Source organism: Gavia stellata, chromosome 23, assembly GCF_030936135.1.
Source record: "Gavia stellata isolate bGavSte3 chromosome 23, bGavSte3.hap2, whole genome shotgun sequence".
NCBI classification, from domain to species: Eukaryota; Metazoa; Chordata; class Aves; order Gaviiformes; family Gaviidae; genus Gavia; species Gavia stellata.
The window spans coordinates 2,661,197-2,681,552 of NC_082616.1; the positions used below are offsets into that span (position 1 = coordinate 2,661,197).

The 20,356-nt window shown below is 46.1% G+C and overlaps 1 protein-coding gene across 1 annotated transcript; it reads right to left on the reverse strand.

The window, feature by feature from the left end:
* Positions 1-389: 389 nt before the first annotated feature.
* On the reverse strand, positions 390-15,253 carry RAB1A (RAB1A, member RAS oncogene family). The gene is given in 10 exon segments (XM_059828477.1): positions 390-2,220; positions 2,504-2,635; positions 3,821-3,916; positions 5,433-5,528; positions 7,735-7,807; positions 14,837-14,919; positions 14,922-14,969; positions 14,972-15,049; positions 15,051-15,191; positions 15,194-15,253. Coding segments are annotated over 10 exon segments (1,005 nt in total). The 3' UTR covers positions 390-2,022.
* Positions 15,254-20,356: the final 5,103 nt, after the last annotated feature.

Genomic DNA, 20,356 nt, shown 5'->3' on the forward strand with positions numbered 1-20,356 from the left:
AAGAGACTACAGTGCCCTTGTCCAGGCTTTTTAGGCCTGTTCTACCCTCTTTGCAGGCCTCCAGCTTGAGAAGTGCAGGCTCTAGCGTTTACCAGCACAGCAATGACTTAGGAGAAAAAAAAAAATAACCACCAAACAACTGGTGTAGCCCAAGTTGGTTTTGCAATGCTTTTATTACTGTATATATTAACATTGTTTTGGATAGTATGCAGCAGGCATCTTGACATTTAAGTTCATTTGTGCACTTCTCTGCAGGGAAGATGTTTTGCCCTCAATACACCTCCTTCCGCTTCGCTTCCTGATCTCAGCAGCACTCGCTGCTCCTACTGCTCCCGCTCTCCAGGAGGAGCCAGTCACATTATATAATGAATTATACCAACAAGCACATCTCTAATAGAAAGCACATCACTTTATTGTGAAGGTCTCAAGTGGAAGAGTTCAACTTAACCATGACAATACTTTATGTATTACAATTGCCTGTTGATTGATGCAACTATGTTGAAGAAAGCTGTTAGCCAAAGTCACCCCCCCCCCCCAAAAAAAAATCAGAGGATATTTGCACCAATTTTAGTTTATACCTCACAACATACCTAGGCTATATTTTTTACTATCACAGGGTGTATTTACTACTAGGGGAATGTTACATGGTCTTTCAAACATGAGACTATTTACAGAATAGGCTGAACATTTGAGTTTAGATAAAGCTGAACAATTTTACATGTATAGGAAGTGTTATAGGCTAGCTTTCCTGTGGCTTTTAGCTAGACATCAGGCACTAATGATTCAATTAGCTCTGTACAAAGAATCACACACTGTCCAAAACCTCTTGGCTGCTGGTTAGTTCCAAATTGTTCGAGATGATAGCGCCTACTTTGAGCAACAGTCTGCTGTGGGGCCTTACTCTCCCCATGTCATCCTTCTGATGCCTCTATGCATAACAGAATAGAAGCTAAGCTGTTGCACTAAGTCAGAGGAGTATTGATTAAAAGAGGATGGAATTAACAGGATATAGAAAAGACATAATATACTGGTAGAAAGTTATACCACCTCAAGGTTACATTGAAGTCATTCGTGTTAGGGAAACACTGTTCTCTCCCCTACTATGCAAAGGAATTCCCCAAATAGAGTCCTTGAGAAATAAATTAAGTTCCAAGACTAAGTTAGGGAACTGTTGTACATTCAGAGCGCATTATGCCTCCGTGAACATGGCTGGGTGTTTCTGGTACAGCGCATGTGCCTTAAGCACCATGACAACTCAGTCTTTCGGGCCATAGTCACTAGTTTTAGTTGGAAGGTCTCTGGTCTACTAGAAGGTCTGAGAGCCATGGCTGCACGCAGATATGTTTTGTGCACAATGCAAGCCTGATTTCCCCCTTAGCCATACAAATTAAGACAATATTTATCACCATACAGTTTGATATTACTTCCAATAAGTACAATATTTATTAAACATTTCTTCAGTTTTGTTACATATTGTGCAACAAATTACAATATTCTGCAGCCACAAATTATATGCAGAGTATGAAGAAACTATTAATCAGATAGTGTGATCTTTCCATTTATAATTCTACAAGAAGGAACTAGCAAATCAGATCTTACATATATCTTACTAAATTTTATGCATGGAAAGTGACAGACACTGTTGTGCTGTTGATACAAAATGGCTAAACTTCATCTTCAGAAGACTAAACCTGACATCTAAACATGCCAATAGAAACATCAAAACAAAAATACATCCTAACCAACCACAGGAAACAGTCTGGTATCAGGAAAAGCAACAAGGATTACACGTTTATAAACCAGCACACAAAGGTTTAAAACAGTTCTGAAAATGAAGTTAGCTGTCTTGAGTCAAGGGAATAAAAAAAGTCAGTATTGACCATTTACAATCTCTGACCTTTGTGTAGACGGTAAGAATCTGTTGTAGTGCAGCTACATACAGTACAATTCAGGCAATTTTTTTTTTCACTTGGGTTTAGATTGCAAATTCATTGTTGTGAGACAAAAGGGGGGAGGCAAGTTTTAGCAGCAACCTCCACTAGACTGCTTGACTGGAGTGCTCTGAATTTTAACATTGGACTTCTCTGCACCACCAGCTGTCGCTCCCGGACCCATTCGTTTTTTAATCTCAGCAGCCATGGTCATGAAAGACTGTTCTACATTTGTGGCATTCTTTGCACTGGTTTCCAAAAATGGAATTCCAAGAGAATCTGCAAATTCCTGCAAATCAAGAAACAGTTAACAGTAAGCTCATACACCGATCCATGCCTCACCTTGTTTCCTGGTGCACATCTGGATAAGCTGCACATTCCTAGACCGCCACCCCGCTCCCAAACTCCAGCCCGATGACGACTGGCACTGCAAAGGGTCATTAAGCTGCTCGGTTTATGGTACCTCGATATCTCTGCACCAAGACACTTCCCTGCACTAGAACTTACTCCAGTGCATTATGATCCAGACTAGGTGGCTCAACCAAAGCAAATACGCATCAAGACCAACATACCTTTGCTGTTGTATAGTCTACTACTTTCTTTGTGGTCAGATCACATTTGTTCCCCACCAACAACTTGTTGACGTTTTCACTGGCATAACGGTCTATCTCCTGCAGCCACTGTTTTACATTATTGAAAGACTCCTAGGAGATAAGAGAACTGTAAGCAAGACCCTTAACCAAGAGGAAAGCTCAGCACTGTTCAGTAATGACTGGGAAAGAATACAAAGCAGTGTACTTAACTTACCAGTGTGATTCACAACCACAAGAGAGAGAACTCTAACTTTGTCTGCAACACAGTACTCCCCTGATTGCCTCAGGGTAGGGGAGACAACACAGCGTCTATACAGCTCCTCAGTCTGTGCTCCAAGCCCTACACAATCAGCCCTCCCTCCCTTGCTGCGCTCCCCCCACTATTTTTCCCTGCTTCCTATCTTCAATAGTCAACAAATTCTACCAATTGGGACTCTTCCTCCTCCTCCTCCTGTAGCAGAGATAAAGACAGGCACACAGCTGAAACCAGAAGGATCCCAGGCATTTACAAAGCACCAGGTATTAGGTGCAAACCACTGCTGTAGAGATGCTGGAACAGCCTTTGACTCCAGAAACACAGAACTGCCATGCTGAACTGCTGCTGAAGTTAACAATTGAACCTGATTGTGCTTTTAATTCAGGAAACTCTACACTTCCCAAGAGCCCTTCAAACAGGACAACTGCACCAGTAATCTTCAGAGATTCTTTCACAGAAACACTGGCTCAGTTGTATCCTGCACCAATGCTGACAATTTTCTGTTTCAAATGCCAGTTTTTATTGTAGACCAAAGTTCAAGTACATTCAGAAATCTTTCAACAACTTCCATCAGTTACTCAGACTTCCTGCTACCAAAGGCAGGGTGAGAAGTATTCACCAAGAACAATCAATTACCTGCCCAGCAAGTTTTAGGTTAAGCCTAAGATAAAACTGCTTTAGAGCCACAGATCCTACTGCTGCTTTTATTTCTGTGTTTAGCCCCAAACCAGAGACTAACACATACATTTGGCTTGATAAGGCTTAGAGCAGCCTGGAGAACATGGTCACTGTCTCCTTAAGGAGTGCCAAGTTGTTAAATTCTAGTTTTATTTACACTTCAGTAGGGGCTTTTCTAGAAGTGCTCATTTGTTTGCTTTCGGACAAGTGTAGTCAAGAGATCTCACCAAGGAAAACATTAAGCAGTTTTGACCCGTGAAGAAGCCGCAGTTCAGTGGTCAGAAGAACAAACATGTGAGCCAGGGCTAGAATTTAACAATTAGTGTATTCACCTGGAGAAACTCTCCAGCTTTAACACTTACCTGATCTGTAACATCATACACAACTATGATGCCGTGAGCGCCCCTATAGTAACTGGAAGTGATAGTTCGAAACCTCTCCTGTCCTGCCGTGTCCCACTACAAGACAAATAACATGATCAGTTACTGCAATGTAGCTGTACCAGCGTTACACATTAGTTTCCAGAAATACAGCTCAGCTGATGGGCCATCCAACTACAAGCGTATCCAAGTTACAGCTCCAGAGTGGCTCTGAAATGGTATGCATCAAACAGGATTTCAGAAGATCATGATACTTTAACTGAGATGAATTACACTTCAGTAGGGGCTTTTCTAGAAGTGCTCATTTGTTTGCTTTCGGACAAGTGTAGTCAAGAGATCTCACCAAGGAAAACATTAAGCAGTTTTGACCCATGAAGAAGCCACAGTTCAATGGTCAGAAGAACAAACATGTGAGCCAGGGCTAGAAAACCTGTTAGGAATAAACTCAGAGATGTGGGTCTCCAACATGACCACTCCGTTCAGCTTCTCAGTACAGGAGCTGCAGCAGCAGTATTTAAAGGCAACACCCTCTTCAGAGGATGAAGTGCAACAACTCAAACCAAACCTGGTTCCCTTCTCCTGCTGGGAGAGTTAAAGAGGGGCATTGGGTGCTTGACCTCTCCCCCCACCAGGAGAGGAACAGCACTCAGCCAAACACTTCTCTCCCTGGAGCCATGTCAGTAATAGGGCTAGCTGCATATTAAAAACAGTCAGACTCACAGACAGATTTCAGGAGTGACAGCATTCCCAGTGGGCTGCTCCAGATGCAGGACAGCTACATTGAGTCTGGAGGCTCAGACTCAGGCTTAGGCTTCTGGCTGTAAACTGGACTCCTGCTCCACAACACGGCCTGGAATCCCTGAGTCATTGCCTTCAAGTCCTGAGAGCCTCTGCTTGAGCTGGAAGCAGTGGCTGACAAGGATTGTGTGACCTTGCATAGATATTAGATTTCATTACACCAGTCACCCTTTTAGAGTGCTTCAAGATTAGAGGAAAGAACTGCCAAGTCTCTTCCCCTGCTTATTCCACGTGAAAGGCCAAAAGCACAACCAGGAAACACTGCCTAGTGCTAAGGCAGACAGGCCATTTAACATGCATCAAGTTTTTTTTTCCCCTTTGGGTGAATAAAAAGCAGAGTTTCCAGCACCAGACAGTACAGTCTGCTGTTAACAGCTGCTGTGCAATTCAGGCATCTTGGACAACTGTGTGATATGCTTGCACTTACACAAATCCTTGCTAAATACTGCAGAACTAACCCAGTTTCCTTACAACAGCACTCCAGCACAGGATTGTACCTTCTTCAGTTCACAGCCCATAGTGCCTTTTAAATATTTAAGCTTTCTTTTCTTCCCAGGAAAATAAATTTGTAACAGGTCATTTCCTCTTTCAGGCAGACAGCCTTGATAAGCATCCTTCTTTAAGGTCAGGTCATGGGAGGTCTTATAATCTTGTAAAAACCGCCTAGGCTCTTGTAACAGGGAAGATATCGCTTGTATTTTAATGATTAAAGTACAAAGATAACTACCAATAGTTATGAATGTAATTCTGTGCTTCAACAGATTAAAGTACCCAGGAGTTAGGAAATACTACTTACTATCTGAAGCTTGATTGTTTTCCCATCTAGTTCTATAGTTCTGATTTTGAAGTCCACACCAATCGTGCTGATGTAACTTTCTGTGTACGTGTCATCCTAGGAGAAAGAGTGAACACAAGTCAAGCCAGCTGCACCTCTTCTGCAGTCACCTACTTCATTATGCAACAGGCAGGCACCAGGCAGACAAAGGTATTAATTCCCTAGCAAAAACAGTCTGATCATTCATGGCAAAGTCCAGTATGTAGCTAGGTATTTTCACCATGTATTTACTTTTCAAAATTTCTGCAAAGTTTTTTAAAAGCACCTCAAACAAGATTTGTGTTCCAAAAAGTAGTCAAAAAGTCTCTTTTCTGGACATCCTGTAGTGTTAAGTCCTTTTGAAGTGTAGTTTAAAAAGCAGTCTTTGCGCATGTGGGCAGATTGAAGAGCTACTTAGAATAACCATTACAGTTATTAAAATGCCTCAGATTTTTATTTTCCTTCGAAGGTTTTTCATCTGTATTACACAGCAGCTACCTACAACAAGTCAGAGGCTTTGCCTCAGTCACACTCCACATCTGAATTCCAGATCCTCCGCTGCCACAGCTGGTCACTAAGGCAGTTTAGAGTTGCAGCTTGGGTCCTTATGTGAAGCCCTCTGCTCTGCAGTCTGCGTAAATACAGGAAGGAAAGCGCAGCACTGGTTTAGCAGCTTGCAGGAACCTGACTGCAGAGTCTCCAGCAGGCACACAGGAAGCGCTGGATCAGTCTTTGCTACCTTCTAGTGATTGTTAGCTTGCCAGCATGAAGGAAGTTTCTATTCCCAAAGTACCAGGAGGATAGAACTTCATGTAAAATATACCACAAAAGGCTTTATGCAACCAACAGCTGTCACAAAAGCAAGGGATTTCTTTTGGTTGTGAAGGGAAGACACCTTCGGTAATATATCTGCCTGAGGGAACACGTGCAAGTAAGAATAAAGCATTAAGCCTTTTAGAATGACATGACATTTATTTCCTTAACATTTCAATACTCAAAAGGGTATGTTTGAAAAGCCTGATGCCATTTAACCTACAGCAGGAAGAACACAGGTAGGTGAATGCTGCGGTAATTCCTCATGTCAGGGTAAAATAGCTCAGCTAGAAAGTCAAATTTCTAAAGGAAAAAGCTACTCAGTTGAAGAAACACCAGATAACCAAGCACAAACTTAAGCTGGCTATCAAAAAAGAAAAGTTGGATTATTCACGTGAAGCTAAAATTAATTCAAAAGTATCTGCAAGAGAAGCAGGCTAGACTGATCTGGAAGTACTGCTCCAGCCTTGCTGTCACTTCCAATCCACTGCCTCCAGTTCTGTGAGCAGAACAGGTTACGTATTTCTAGTGTTCACACCGATTTTGGTGTCTCCCTGTCCTAATGCTGCACAAACAGTGGTTGTAATAGCTTTAACTTAGGTGATGCCATTTGTACACACCAGACCACCATTTCGTATTAATAATGTGAAACACAACAGGCTCTTTCCAGAGGTGCCTAGAGCAATTGTTTAGGCTGTGAAACTGCTGCCATCACCTTGCAGGAGTATCAAACTCTAGTTTCTAAACTAACACCCCATATCCTCCCTCCCATGGCAAGGTAAAGCTGCACTTTGGCATAGATGTATATAAGGAGTTCGCTGGACTCCAGCTTTTTCTACTCAGATCTGTCAAACCCATTTTAACTTCTCCTGTTGATAGGAAAACTAGAGTTTCTTGAATCAAATTCCAGCCACAGCAGCCCACCAGCAATTTTAACATTTATTATACACTCATTCACTAAAGGAAGCATAAGGCTTTATTATTCCTAGAGCATTATTTAATTACCTCTCCCTCTGGCTAAGCAATTGGTAGACCTTTTCAATGAAGACAAACTTAACCCGGCTGAAAATAATTCAGATCAAGTAGTAACTGATCAAGGTCTTGCCCTGACACATTTGCACTCTTCATGCCTGAAGGCGCACACCCCAGAATTCAAGTATGTTCTTCCATCTTCAGAGTTCTACCACTAGTGTAGTGACGGAAGTTAAGATATCTGGTTCTCAAGTAACAGGAAAATGAGAATTAAACTTAACTGGACATAGTCTTGATATTATTTCTTTACACATTACTCAAACAAATACATCAGCTAGAAACAAACGCAGAAGACAGGAGGGTTTCGCAATACTTTAACATTATTCCTTGGTATACCAGGCCTGACAGACATCAGTCCTTTCAAGTAGTTCTTCTAGCAGAAAAGTTCTTGCTAAGTACCTGGTAGCTTTTTTACATAAGTTTAAGCGTGATCACTTACTGCAAACCTAAGTAGAAGGCAAGATTTCCCAACACCGGAGTCTCCAATCAGAAGTAGCTTGAATAAATAGTCACTGCAGAAGGAAAAAAATTAAGTCACTTAATGAAAAACACTATCAATACCCAAGTTTCTTATAGTAGTATATTACTATGTTCGAGAAGGGCGAATTAATTCATTACTAGGGAAGTCACCTACAACTCCAAGCTTCTCTATCCAGTCTAGACACTCTCACAATTTACTTAATTTACTTGGTAAGAGAAGTGTGAGGTAGATGCTCTGAACACAGCATTTTTCTGTAGAGCTGTGCTTTTCTAGGAAGTTACTCTGGGGATATTAGTGTGACTATCACCAAGACTAACACAGTCCTACTTCAGCCCTTTCCGGATTAACCAAGATTAAAATCATGCTTTGCAATTAAGTGCAAGCCTCATTGTTTGGTTGAGTGACTCAAGTACAGAGATGGTAGTAATAGCCTGCTATCCACCAGAGCCATTATCTTTGCATCTTCTTTAAAGTCAAAGGCTTGATTCCACTGCCCAGCTTCACCAATACCACGTAGCTGGCCAAAAGCAACCAATTCTTTCCTCAGTTTCAGTTACCCAAATTTAAGTTCCAGCAGAATCCAACAGCACAACATGCAATTTAAATGTACAAACTATGAACACATTTGCTAAAGCAAAATGAACATCCACCTTCCATGACAGACTATTAACAGCAATCACATAGTCCACTTGCCTTTCAGGAATCAAAGCTAAAGCCATTGTCAGGTGAGGATACATTCATTCTCTAGAGGAGGTCAGGTGTGATATTAGTAATTCTGAAGTCACACCAGCAGGAGTGACAATAATTGTTTTGCTTAATGTTGAGTCCTGCCAACACTGAGGGAACAAGCACAGTCTCATCAATGACCAACCTAGTCTTACACTTCAAAGAGTAGTGAAGATTTTGTTGTTGGCAAAACATTAGATTTGGTGTTAGTCATAAGATTAATGGGGCAGTTTAATACTAGAGATCAAGTAGCAGAGAAAAAGCAACAAACCACCACTTACACAAGTTACTTTGCTTTGTAAGTACTAGACTAACCCATTCTAGGTTTGCAACTCTTCAACCCTGTAGTGGCCAGGATTAAGTCCTGTCCTCATTTACCACGAGAGTTACAGACATATTTCTATGCCCACTTAACCAAACTGGGAAGATAAATTTATGCAAATGCCTGAAATCAACTGTCCCCACCTATTATTCCCCAACATCACCACTGACTCTGGCTGGCAGGAATCCAGCCAGGAAACTGCATCCACCCCCAGCCGATAACAGCCAAGCAGATGGTCAACTGCTCAGCTTTTCACCGCTCCTCTGCTCAAGCACCCAAATGACTGTCATTTTGGCTGGTCCCAGGCCGCAAGAACACGCTCAACTGAAACCTTCATCAGTTTCCGCAGCACTTCTCTCAAGGCTAGAGAGAAGTCAGAAGTGGTCAATGTAGCAACCAATAAGCTGATCCTTAAAAATGCAACCTTCCCCAAAGTGTAAAGCTAAAAGCACTCAAGGTATTTAAAAAAAATCAAAGTCAAATTATATCTAGCTGTTTACGGTCACAGAACTCACTACTCCACCTGTCAAGTCATGTACTCATATAAGGCGAGATTGTTTTAGCAGAATGACAGTTATTAACCCAAACTGTTCAGGGGAGATAAGTTACATTACATCACAACCCACATACCTTAACAGCTTCAAGATAGTTGAAGCATTATTACTGCTTATACCTTTACATTGCTGCTCACAGACAAAACACATGTTTCTTGAAGCTTGGGCCTGCCCATAAGGTGACACCAAAATCCCTCCTCACAACCCAGAGTCCTGAGCACTGCCTCCCTGCGCGCTTCAAAAGAACAGTTTCACATTTCCTGTGGCTCCCCTTGCTGCAACACCACCACTGACGAGCTAGCAGTTGAGGATGCACAGTTGTGCTTTATCACAGAAGGTGTCTTTTAAGCCTAAGGGTCACGGAAGCAGGACTGTATTGACCACTGTTACGCCACCCAGCTCTGCAGCCTCCCAACCACCACCACTGCCCAGGAACCAAGGCAAGGGGCTACCTGATAGCAACTGTAGCAAGAGACATTTAAAACTTCCTACCCCCACTAATGATTTAGTTCCAAGAGCCTCAGAGAAACTCAGTGTAATCTGGAGACCAAGGTAAGGTACAACAGCTCTGAGACGTGGTCCACTGTTAAACCTATGCCTTCTTCCCTATGCCTTCTTCCCCAGGATTATGCATAAACCGAAGCCACAATTGCCTCAGCCTTCAAACAGCTCTTTCCTACTTCAGCAGGATGTTTTGGTTGTTCAGTTGTCTGCAAAACCAGAATTGTCAGCAACCCTGAAGTTAAATTATTACTTACAGTAAACACTAATACACTTGAAAGCATCAGAGCTTGCAGCATGTTATAATCCCCTTAAGAACGGTAACACATGAATATCACCACTATATTGTCTTCACTAAAATTAGTGGAAAAAAATTAATTCCTTCCTGACATAGATAAGGCTTCAGCTGCAAGTATGAAAGATTCCCTTAAGAGCCTCTCCTTGCTTCCAAGGGGAATTCAGATCCCTCCAGCCCCCAAACATCAAGTAACTCGTCTTTCTCTGTTACTCTTAGTGCTAAGAGCAGGTCCCAACCAGATCTACCCTGCTATTAAATCTTCTACTGTTCAGAAGCAAACAAGAACAATAATAGTTTATACACAGCACTACTGTTAACACAACAAGAACCCAGAAGCCTTAAATACTGGGTTTGACACCTTTGCTATTAAGACCTTCCCTCACTTTCGGTTTTGGTATTTCCAGGGGCGAGTGACCACCACAAGCTCATACAGTGACTTAAGCCACCTGCCTCAGCCCCACCAAAACCAGGGCCAGCACCAGCCAGGCTGCAGCAGGGTTGGGAACAGCCTTTACTGAGTTAGCGCCGTCTCTGACCTCAGAAATCGGTGTTGTGTCACAAAAGCCTAGTTTTGCCAGATAAGCAAGACTGACACTTAGACCTGCATCAATTCAGAGACAATTTAAGTAGAACCTTGCTATTCAGGTTTTAAAAAATTTAAATCATTCCATATTCCCATGATATTGTACCTTCCTTTCTAGGTACAGCTGCTTCAGGACCTTTAAAATACAGCAGGTGCCTATATAGGGGCCTTGAGAACAAAATGAGCAGTCTGTTACACATGGTATGATGCTACAGACAGCTCTCTGGGTACAACAACAGTTTAAATCAAATCAAAATGAAAACAGGCTACAAATATTTGCAGAAATCTATTTCTAGTCTGAACTACCCTGATAGAATATTCGTGTTAACAGGTTCAACTGTAGCAATGTGTCCAACAAGCCACACAGGTTAATTTTGGTATTTGCTCCTGAAGGACCACACAACTGTTTCTGAAGCCACTGAATGTTGCTCTTTAAACCTGAAGACTTAACTCATCAGTTCTTCCAGTTTAGGGAACCTTCAGAAAGCAGGCTGAGCTATGCAGCAGAGCCTTCTCCACACTACTTGGAGATGGCGTGAATTCAGATTTATCATTCAACTATTTCTCACCACGACTTACATAAATAAGCAAGTCATACTTGGCACCCATAAGAGAGCACACTGGAAGAATATGTGCAGCAGGGCAGGTAGGTACTGTTGGAAAGAGTGAGGCTTTCCAATCCTCCCCATCAGGAGGAAGATACAGTAACTTCCTCTTGCCAAAGAGATAAAGGCTAGATATGCTAAGTTTAATTGCCTCTTGCAAAAAAGGCACCTCCAAAACAACGCTGAAGTCTGAGTGGAGAGCAGCAACCTCCTGTTACACACATTTTCCATGCGATGGGCAGCAAGTTCAGCAGAAGACCAGGAAGTCAAGTTGAGGACAGACCTGGCCAAAGCCATGTGGAACAGGGACCTGTGGGCCTCTAAGATGCTATTTTTTACAGTTAGACATATGAGGATTTTTTAAATGCCAGGAAGGTTTTATGCCAAAACAGACAAGACTAGGTAGTCATCATCTCCAGCAAGGAGCTGCTGGAATCTGCTTTAATCACTGATGTCTGCTGCAAGTTTACTGTAAACAGGTACCTGCAGCAGCCTCAAAACCCCAGTCTTTGTTCTACCACCCAAGAAATTTTGAAAAGCAACATGACTGCCACTCTGATTACACACTGCTTGTGTAAGTAAACAGAAACCAGAAGACATAATGCCACTTTGCATCGCAGATTGCTGTTTAGAAAGGTTAGAACACAAACAATTCCAGATGATTCCAGCAACCCAGAAGCTGTCATTCAATTGTCATCTACTGAACAGCATCACACAGGACTGAAAACCCTCACAGGTATTCTCTTAACACTTCTGAAGAGTGCAAAAACCCCCAGATTTAGTCCAAAAAGCTCTTCATTTCCTTGTCTCCCCTTGAAGAGGGTATCTAGGACAAGATCCAGACACTACAGAGCATTGATCAAGATTAATTCCCAATACCACTTGGCTGTTAGACAGTTCAACCCCAGCATGTTTATGCTAGTCAGCCTACTACATGCAGGTTGCAGAAGCGGTAAGAAACACCAAACCTGACATGATCTAGTCACAACAGAGTCAATATTGACATTTTGTTCATTTAAACACAATAAGGGGGGAGGAACACAGAAGGAATACATCCCAGTGCTAGCTGGGCAGGTGTTTTAGAGTATTTAGCTCCCAAGTGCTAGCACTAGTATCTCATCCATCCCTCTTCGGCTCCTTCACTCAAATGAAAAAGCACACCACCTAGTTCACTCAGCTGTCCCAGAGCCCTGAAGTTTCAAGAAAGCTCTCAGAAGCACAGACATGACCTTCAAACCCTTGCACCAGGAGCTTCTAATCCTCTAACTTTAATAGGAAAATTGAAGGAAGCAAGTCTTTTTATTAACTAGCTATCCCACTGACCTCAGATAGTTCTGGCATGCCCAGGAGAGAGGATTTGGGGCTACAGCCTGATCTGAAGGTGCGATAAGGAAGTGAGAATGTGTTAGATTATAGGCAAGGCACTTCTAAAAGGACAAACAGACATCTGTACCTGTATGTTACCAGTAACTAGAAGGACTACTGTCATAATCCCATAAATCTTATTCCTGGTTTAATACTGATCCAAGTACACATACTACAGTGAACAGGTATTTTCTGTCCATCTCACCACACCCTTCCCATCTCTTATCCTCATCCTGCAGACACAACCCGGTCAGGAAGTGGCAATTTAATACTACAAATTAATCTTAAACTACAGCTTTTCCTCTTTGTTTCGCTTTCAAGAACTCAGCTGTCTCAACTGAGAATGAGTCTCCCTCAAAACACTTTCCCCATCTTCACAGCAGCATTCAGTATCTCATTGCAGGGAACTCCTCTCTGCATCAGTCTAGAAAGCTGAGCAGCTTCAGGAACGGCAAAAGATACATGGAAAAAGCCGCCTTCAACCTGTTTCTGCGCAGACAGTGTTAGCAGTCTAACACTTTGCAGGCAGTTTTTCACTACAAAACCCACCAGTCTGCAAGGCAAATTTGAGTTTAACTCAGAGTCATTACGACCACAGAGGCACCAACAATTTGTTGGTCTTTCACCCACTGACTACCTCCAGCTACTGTTTTGGTGTTTTCCAAAGCCACATGACCAAGCTTGTTATGTCACCTTGCCAAGATGTAACTTGAGTTCCTGGCTGTACCCCTTTTAGTTTTCACCAACTCCCTCACACTAGCTGATGACTACTTTACCTTCTACTCCTATTTGCTCTTCAGGTGATTTTAAGAGGCCCAGAGTGCTTGCAACCATGCTGCCACAAGCAGAGAGCACAAAAGCCATGACCACACAAGCCAGTAACCTCAGCTGTGTGGAAAGGAATGCTTTGAGGACAGAAGTTGTTAAAACTGTCATCCATGAACAGAGACAATGGGTATCCAGAGCAGTAATGTCATACCACACGTGTGTTTCAATACTATAACCACTTCAGTTACATTAGAGGGCACAGTGGCTTCATCATCCCAAACTGGAGTGCCTGCAAAGCCAGCATCAGCAAAAAAAACCCTAAAAACACTCTTCAACACTGAAGTGTTGAGAGTGCGGCAGCTGGCTTTTAAAGTGCTTTTTAAAGTAATCCTAAGCCTCTCCTCTTATTCACCCAAAAAAGCCATGAGGAAAACGAGGTTTATTGTCCCCGACATCCTGGTGGCAAGCCACTGCTCTTAGAGTTGCCAGGATACAGACAACTATTGACCAGGGAGCTCAGACACCCTTACACCCGAGCAGGGCAATTCGAGAAGACCATATTCACGCAACGAGGTACAACGACCCTCTGAAAAAAACAAACTGTGCCATCACCGGGTTTTCTAGGCAAGTGCTATTTCAGCTCAAGACAGCCCCAAAAGCATTTCATTATCAAGTCACAGCGTTGCAAAATCTACATAGGCAAGAAGTGTTTTGCAAGAGCCATGTGACACACACATGACTTGCAGCTAAAGTGAAGGGTGGACCTCTGACTACTAAGCTGCCAGCAGCAACCGGCCAGGAAGATCGGCTTTCACAAAGAGCTGGTTTTCCCCCCCTCACTTGTCGGAGCCTGGGCTCCGATGCGCATTTTCGAGGTCCGGAAAAATCGCCCGCCCATACTTACTTCGCCGCCGACAGCACTCCCGGGGAAGGAGGCGGGATGCCGAAGCCACCCGGGTCACCGGGCCCATCGCGCCGGTTTACAGCAGGGACATCGTTAACTTTTCATGGCCCGCCCTGCGGCTGCCCCCCCCGCCCCGCCGGTGCCCGGAACGCACCCCCCACCCACCCCCCCCAGGGAAGGCGCCAGCAGGCCTACCGCCTGCCCTCCGCCGCCGCACGGCCTCCGAGGCCCGGCTCCCTCGGTGACCGGGGGCAGGCCACGGGCCGCCGGAGGCCCGAACCTTCCCTCCCACCCCCCCCCCCCCCCCCCCGCCAGGCCCCGCGGCGGCCTCCCCCCCGCCCGCGGCCCGCCGATCGCGCCCCCCCCCCCCGCCCACCGCCGCGGGGCAGCGGCGCCCGGCGCCGCGGCGAGGCCCTCCCCAGGCCCGCACTCACTATTCGGGATTCATGCTGGACATGTCCGTGGGGCCCGCGGCCCGAGGGACGGCGAGCGCGCTCTGAGGGGGGGCGGTCGCGGCCTGGCACCTCCCGCCGCCGAGGCGGGCGCTCCGCGGATGCAGGCGTCCAACGGCTCCCGCCTTCGCCCGGCGCTCGGCTCGGCCTGCCCCTCCGCCGGCGCCCTGCCCGCTCCGCGGCCTCCGCGCTCGCTCCTCAACCCAAAATGGCTGCCAAAGCCCAACCAGGAAACGGGGCGGCCTCTCGCCGAGCAGCGCTTACATGGCCGGGGGGCGGTGGCGGGGCACGCCGGGAAAGCGAGTCCGCGCCGCCGCCGCCGACCCGCGCCGCCGGGCGGCCGCGCCCTTCGCCGGGGGACTCGCTTTCCCGGCGGCCCCTGCGGCGGCGCCGGCGCATGCGCTCCGGCCGGCCTTTCTTCCCTCGGCCCCGTCGGCTCGGCGCGGCGGTCGGCGCTGCCGATTGGCCGGGGAGGAGCCGGCTCGGGGTGACGTCGGCGGGAAGACGTGGCAGCTCGGACGAGTCACCGCGCGGGCAAGAGAGGGGCGGGGCCTCGGCGGGCGGGGCGGGGCGGGGCGGGGCAGGGCGCCCCCCCGCGGGCGGCGGCGGGGGGCGACCGGGCGCCCCGACCGGGAAACAGCGGGCGGGGGGTCGCGGCGGGGCCCGGTCTGCGGGGCGGGGGCCTCCCCGGTCGTGAGGTGCCGCGCCCGGGCCTCGGTAGCCGCCCCGGTATGGCCCAGCCAGAGCTTCCTTCCTCCCCTCCGCTCTAAACACGGGCGCCGCGGAGACGCCGAGCCCCGCCTCGGGTCTGCCGGTGTCTGACATCCCCGCACCGATCGGGTTTTAAAACGTTCCCCAAAGGCCCGCGGGCAGGTGGGTTGGTTAGGGGGGGCGAGCGAGGCAGGCCCGAGCGGGAGAGGCTCACGAACAGCCCACCGTTAACAGGAGGAGAGGCCCGCGACCCTCGGGAGGAGGGAGAGGGGGGAGGACAAGGCCTGCCCGCTCTGCTGCCGGTTTTACCGCTCCCCTTCCTGTCGGGTGAGGGGTCAAAATGGAGACTTTGCCATAAAAATGGGAACAAGAGGGGTGGCCGGCAGCGCAACGTCGTCTATAGCAGAACGGGGCGTCTGCGGGAGCCAAGACCTCTTTTCTCCGCGGGCATTAATAAGTAGCAATCCCTTTTCACGCTGCCGTTGCATCTTTTACCAACAGCGTTTTACAAGCATTAATTAGTCACATTTCATAACGTTCTTTGGGCACGGTAAATATTACTGCTCATTTTACCGCTGGGAAACGGGCAGGGAGAGATTGTCACACGCCTGGGATCTCGGAGCAAGCGACGAGTCACGGTCACCGGAGGTGTTCAAGGAACGTGTGGACGAGGCACTGCGGGACATGGTTTAGTTGGGTTGGTGGTTGGACTTGATGATCTTACAGGTCTTTTCCAACCTTAGTGATTCTGTGATTCTGTGACTTCTTAAAGCTGGGAGAATTCAGAATATGGGAGTCTAGTTTTCTGGTCAACCACTTAAAACAAATTCTTACTGAGTATCAAGTTGTATCACTGGTGGGTTTAGTTGTCTATGCTTCCGGATTTATTCCTAACAAAGCCGTAGCATTTTCAACATCATCAGAAAAAGCACATTGCTGCAACGCTATACATCATTCTAGACTCATACACAGAGCACTGCTAAACCTTACAAGTCTTAACAGCTCCTTGTAATCAGCTCGGGAATTTAAATCCCCACTAAATACATATTATCTGATGTTATTTCATTACAAAGGCCATAGCATAATACATTGACCAAAGTTTATCTTCCAGCCGGCTCAAAGGACAGGAGGAACAATCTGCAAATGGATTGCCAGATCACTGAAACATCCTGGGCAGGGAAATACGTGTCGGACTTCGTCTTCTGTGGCAAGCTGGGAAGCATTACTGCAGCCATCTAGATGTTAATGTGTTCACACACTGACTTCCACCAAGCTGCAGGTCACCAGCCATGTCAGTACACCGAGGGACTACCGAAATAACCGACGTGAACGGGAGTCTTTCCATCGGACAGCAACAGAACAAAGCTGAATCCCCAGAGGAACTGAAATTGCACAGTCTTGTCCTTTTTTCTCCCCACAGTAAGATCACGAGAAGTCACTCACGCTCCACGCATCTTTGTGGTTTTAATACAGTTACGTTCAGTTCCTTAAAAAAAGGCAATAAACTCTGCCGATTGTAATTGAAAATATCGAGCATTGGTTAAAAAAGCTTTTGGGTTTCCTTTGCTTTCTTGCATTGCTTGTTAGGTAACATAATCTACAGATGAATCTTCCACATAAATTACCTTACATACTGCTTCTGTGGTGGCCATCGTTGAAGACTGCACTTCCCGTTCCCTATTACTTTGTGTATTTGTGAAACAATACCCATTTTGTTTGATTTTTGCCATCAGAAATCCAGCGAATCCTTTGAAACTCTCTCTCCCCTCTCGTACCACACGACTCTTGAGATGCTCTGTGGAAGTTGACCCAATGTGCAGGAATATCTCTGGTCACACACTTTGTCTAGCAGACAGCGTGCCATTCTCTGCTGAATACAAAAACTGTTTTTGCAGGGACATTTTTAACATTTGTGCTTTTAGTTTTTTCTTCCCCAGTGAAACAAAAAGCTCCAACCACCCCAATTCCTTATTCTGTTGTGAGGAATAATGCTTGCAGGCCACAGTAAATAGGGCTCTGCCATATACGGCGCTGCATAAATGTATCCAGCGAAGTCAGAGCAGACACAGCGACAAACCAACACCAGCACTAGCTAACTATGAAAGCCGCAAATTAGATTTACTTCTGAAGTAGGGCACAGGTTAATAAGAGTGTGGGATGCTGTTTCATCTCAGAGAAATAATAGCTTCCGTGTCTGAGAAGAGAATATTTAATCTGTACGACTGAACCAGCAGCGTGGAAGGCGTAGCAACCCATTGCTCCAGGCTGGGTGTACGGGCAGTGCGAAAAGTGGGTCTACTTCAGCTCTGCAGGGAGGTGCAGGGAGGGCTTTCCGCTGCCCGTGTTGCAGGCTGAGGTCATCTGCTGCTGTGATGTCATCTGCAGCTGAGCGTCTGCACGTGTACCCGTTTAACAGGATGAACAGGCTCGGGACCCCTGCCTGGTTTCTAGCTGGGATCGGAGTGATGATTTTATAACCCGTGTATCACATTCTGCCCTGTTCCTCCTCCTTCCTTATGTGGGTATTCATCGTTTGTCTTGAACACCACGAACCACTGGACGGTCAGAGCTCGTCTCTCGCTAGTTGGAGTGTAATGCCAGGAGCAGTATCAGATGCCAGTTAAGGAAACATTATTCATATACCTTCGGGGCTGAATTCTGCCTGTGCCAATAGAAGCTGATTTTATCCTGTCAGTGAAATCAGCTGCAGAATTTCCTTTGGCCTGGGCTATAGCGCTCTACCAGAGCAGGCCAGGAAAAGCCGTGAGCACAGATTACCTGGAACTGTAATCACCTTCCCCAGTCCTGTCCACCCCGGGGCAGTATCCTGACCCACTAACCCGTGGTTTTGAGGTTGAACTCCGCTGGTTCCTGGTTTCACTCAGGTGATCTGCCATCCCCTGCTCCCATCTCTCTCCTCCATAGGCCACAAAAGGTGTGTGCCAGAGGAGGCTCTGGGAAACGAGGGGACCGGAGGACAGGGGATGGGAGGGAGAGAGAAAGTAAGCTGCAGTGGCTGCAGGTAGGTGTAAGAGGGGAGAGGAAGGAGGAAAAACAGCACAAGTGATGGAGGAGGAATGTTACAGCTGCATGAGCTCAGGTTTTGCATTGCAGGAAGGAGCCCACATGCCTGCTCTGCCGTGGGGCTGCCAGTGGGGCTGTCAGGGTATCACCCGTGTGGACTGCAGCCTGCAGAGAGCAGCGAGCTGCATAGGATTCGTTCTACCTTCCGCTTCTGCCCTTATTTCATGTGAAATGGTCAGTATTTTTTAGCTATATAACAATGCCACACAGTCACAGGGCAAAGGAAGGTTTCAGGTCTGCTCTCTACCACTCTACCAGTTTTTACTCTGAAAATGGCTTTCTTTCACCTGTGTAACAGTTCTGGAACCAAAGAATCAAGATTCCCAAGGGGGAATCAGGCTCCTGACCTACTACTGCCTCCCCATAAAGCTGTCATGTTAGCACAGCAGTGTTCAGATATCATTTGGCTCCTGCCAGTGTCCTTTTCCCTAGACTATGTATAAAATCAGAAAAAACAATTTAGGTGTTTATTTCCCCTGCTCTTCCTTTCCCCTCCCCCTTCTCCGTGTCGGATCCGTGTAGTGGGAAGCTCGCAGGCTAACAGATGCACAACAGCCATGCGGAGAAGGTCAGGTACCAGGAATGCACAACAGCGCGCTCAGATGTTGCAACTGACTCTTTTGATACCGGCAGTGCTGGGGAACAAACACTGATTTTAGCTTATCAATAGCAGCATGTCTCTCTCATATTGCTCACAGTCTTCCCATGGATTTAATCTCTCTGCGGGACTTGTCAGCTACCAATGTTTTTCTGACAATATAACCAGTCCATTTCTGATGTGCTGGCAGCACACCTAAAATGGTGTTAGCAAATTCTTCTCCTTATTAATTCTTGATTTAGGAAGCGCAAAGGAGAAGTAAGTTGCTGATGGTGGTGGTACCACCATCTGTAAATGGTACTACCGATCTGTAAATCACCAGGAAACAACTGAGGTACAGCTCTACCTCTCGTTTTTGCCTCATACAGCCTGTGCTTTCACATCCTACAGTGAGGGGAATGGAGCCAGAGGTTTCACGTTGGTTCCAATCACAGGCAGAAGCCAAGCAGATACAGGGAGGCTGAAGCGTCAAGAGCACTTGGTGGATGTGAAGGGATAGCAGGATGCTCGGAGAGCAGATGTCCAACTCTGATGAGCTAAATCTCTTTTGGAAAACTCCGAGATGGAGATCTAGCACCTTGTTCTGGCTCCTTTCTTCAGAACCCAGGTCCAGTTTACTTCAGTACTGTTGTGAGCACGAGGGAGTTTTTGTGGCAACTGTCACCCAGATTTGAAGTAGAAAATTATTTCGAGCAGGACATGAAACGCTGTAATAAGCTGGCTACCTATTAACTTTGATATCTTTCTTTACTTTTTACTTTTTCATTGTCGCCACGGTTCAAATCTTGATTTCCCAACCTTCTGCAAAACTGACAATACCACATTTTGTATTGCATGAGTAGCCGTGGAGGAAGCAGAAGGGTTTGGTAGTTGGGGCTTTTGTTACACAAGCCTAGTGGAAGCAGTGTAACACTGCAAGCTTAGGACAGTAACTGAATGCACTTGCTAAAATTGTAGAAAAAAAATTAGGTTGGAAGAAACACCAAGAGATGATGTAGTCAGTTCCTCTGCTTCAGTTGCATCTATTTCAATCCCAACAGTGATATTCTTGACAACATCCAGAAATGACAATTCCACTGTTCCCATAGGCCATTTATGGCAGCACCCAC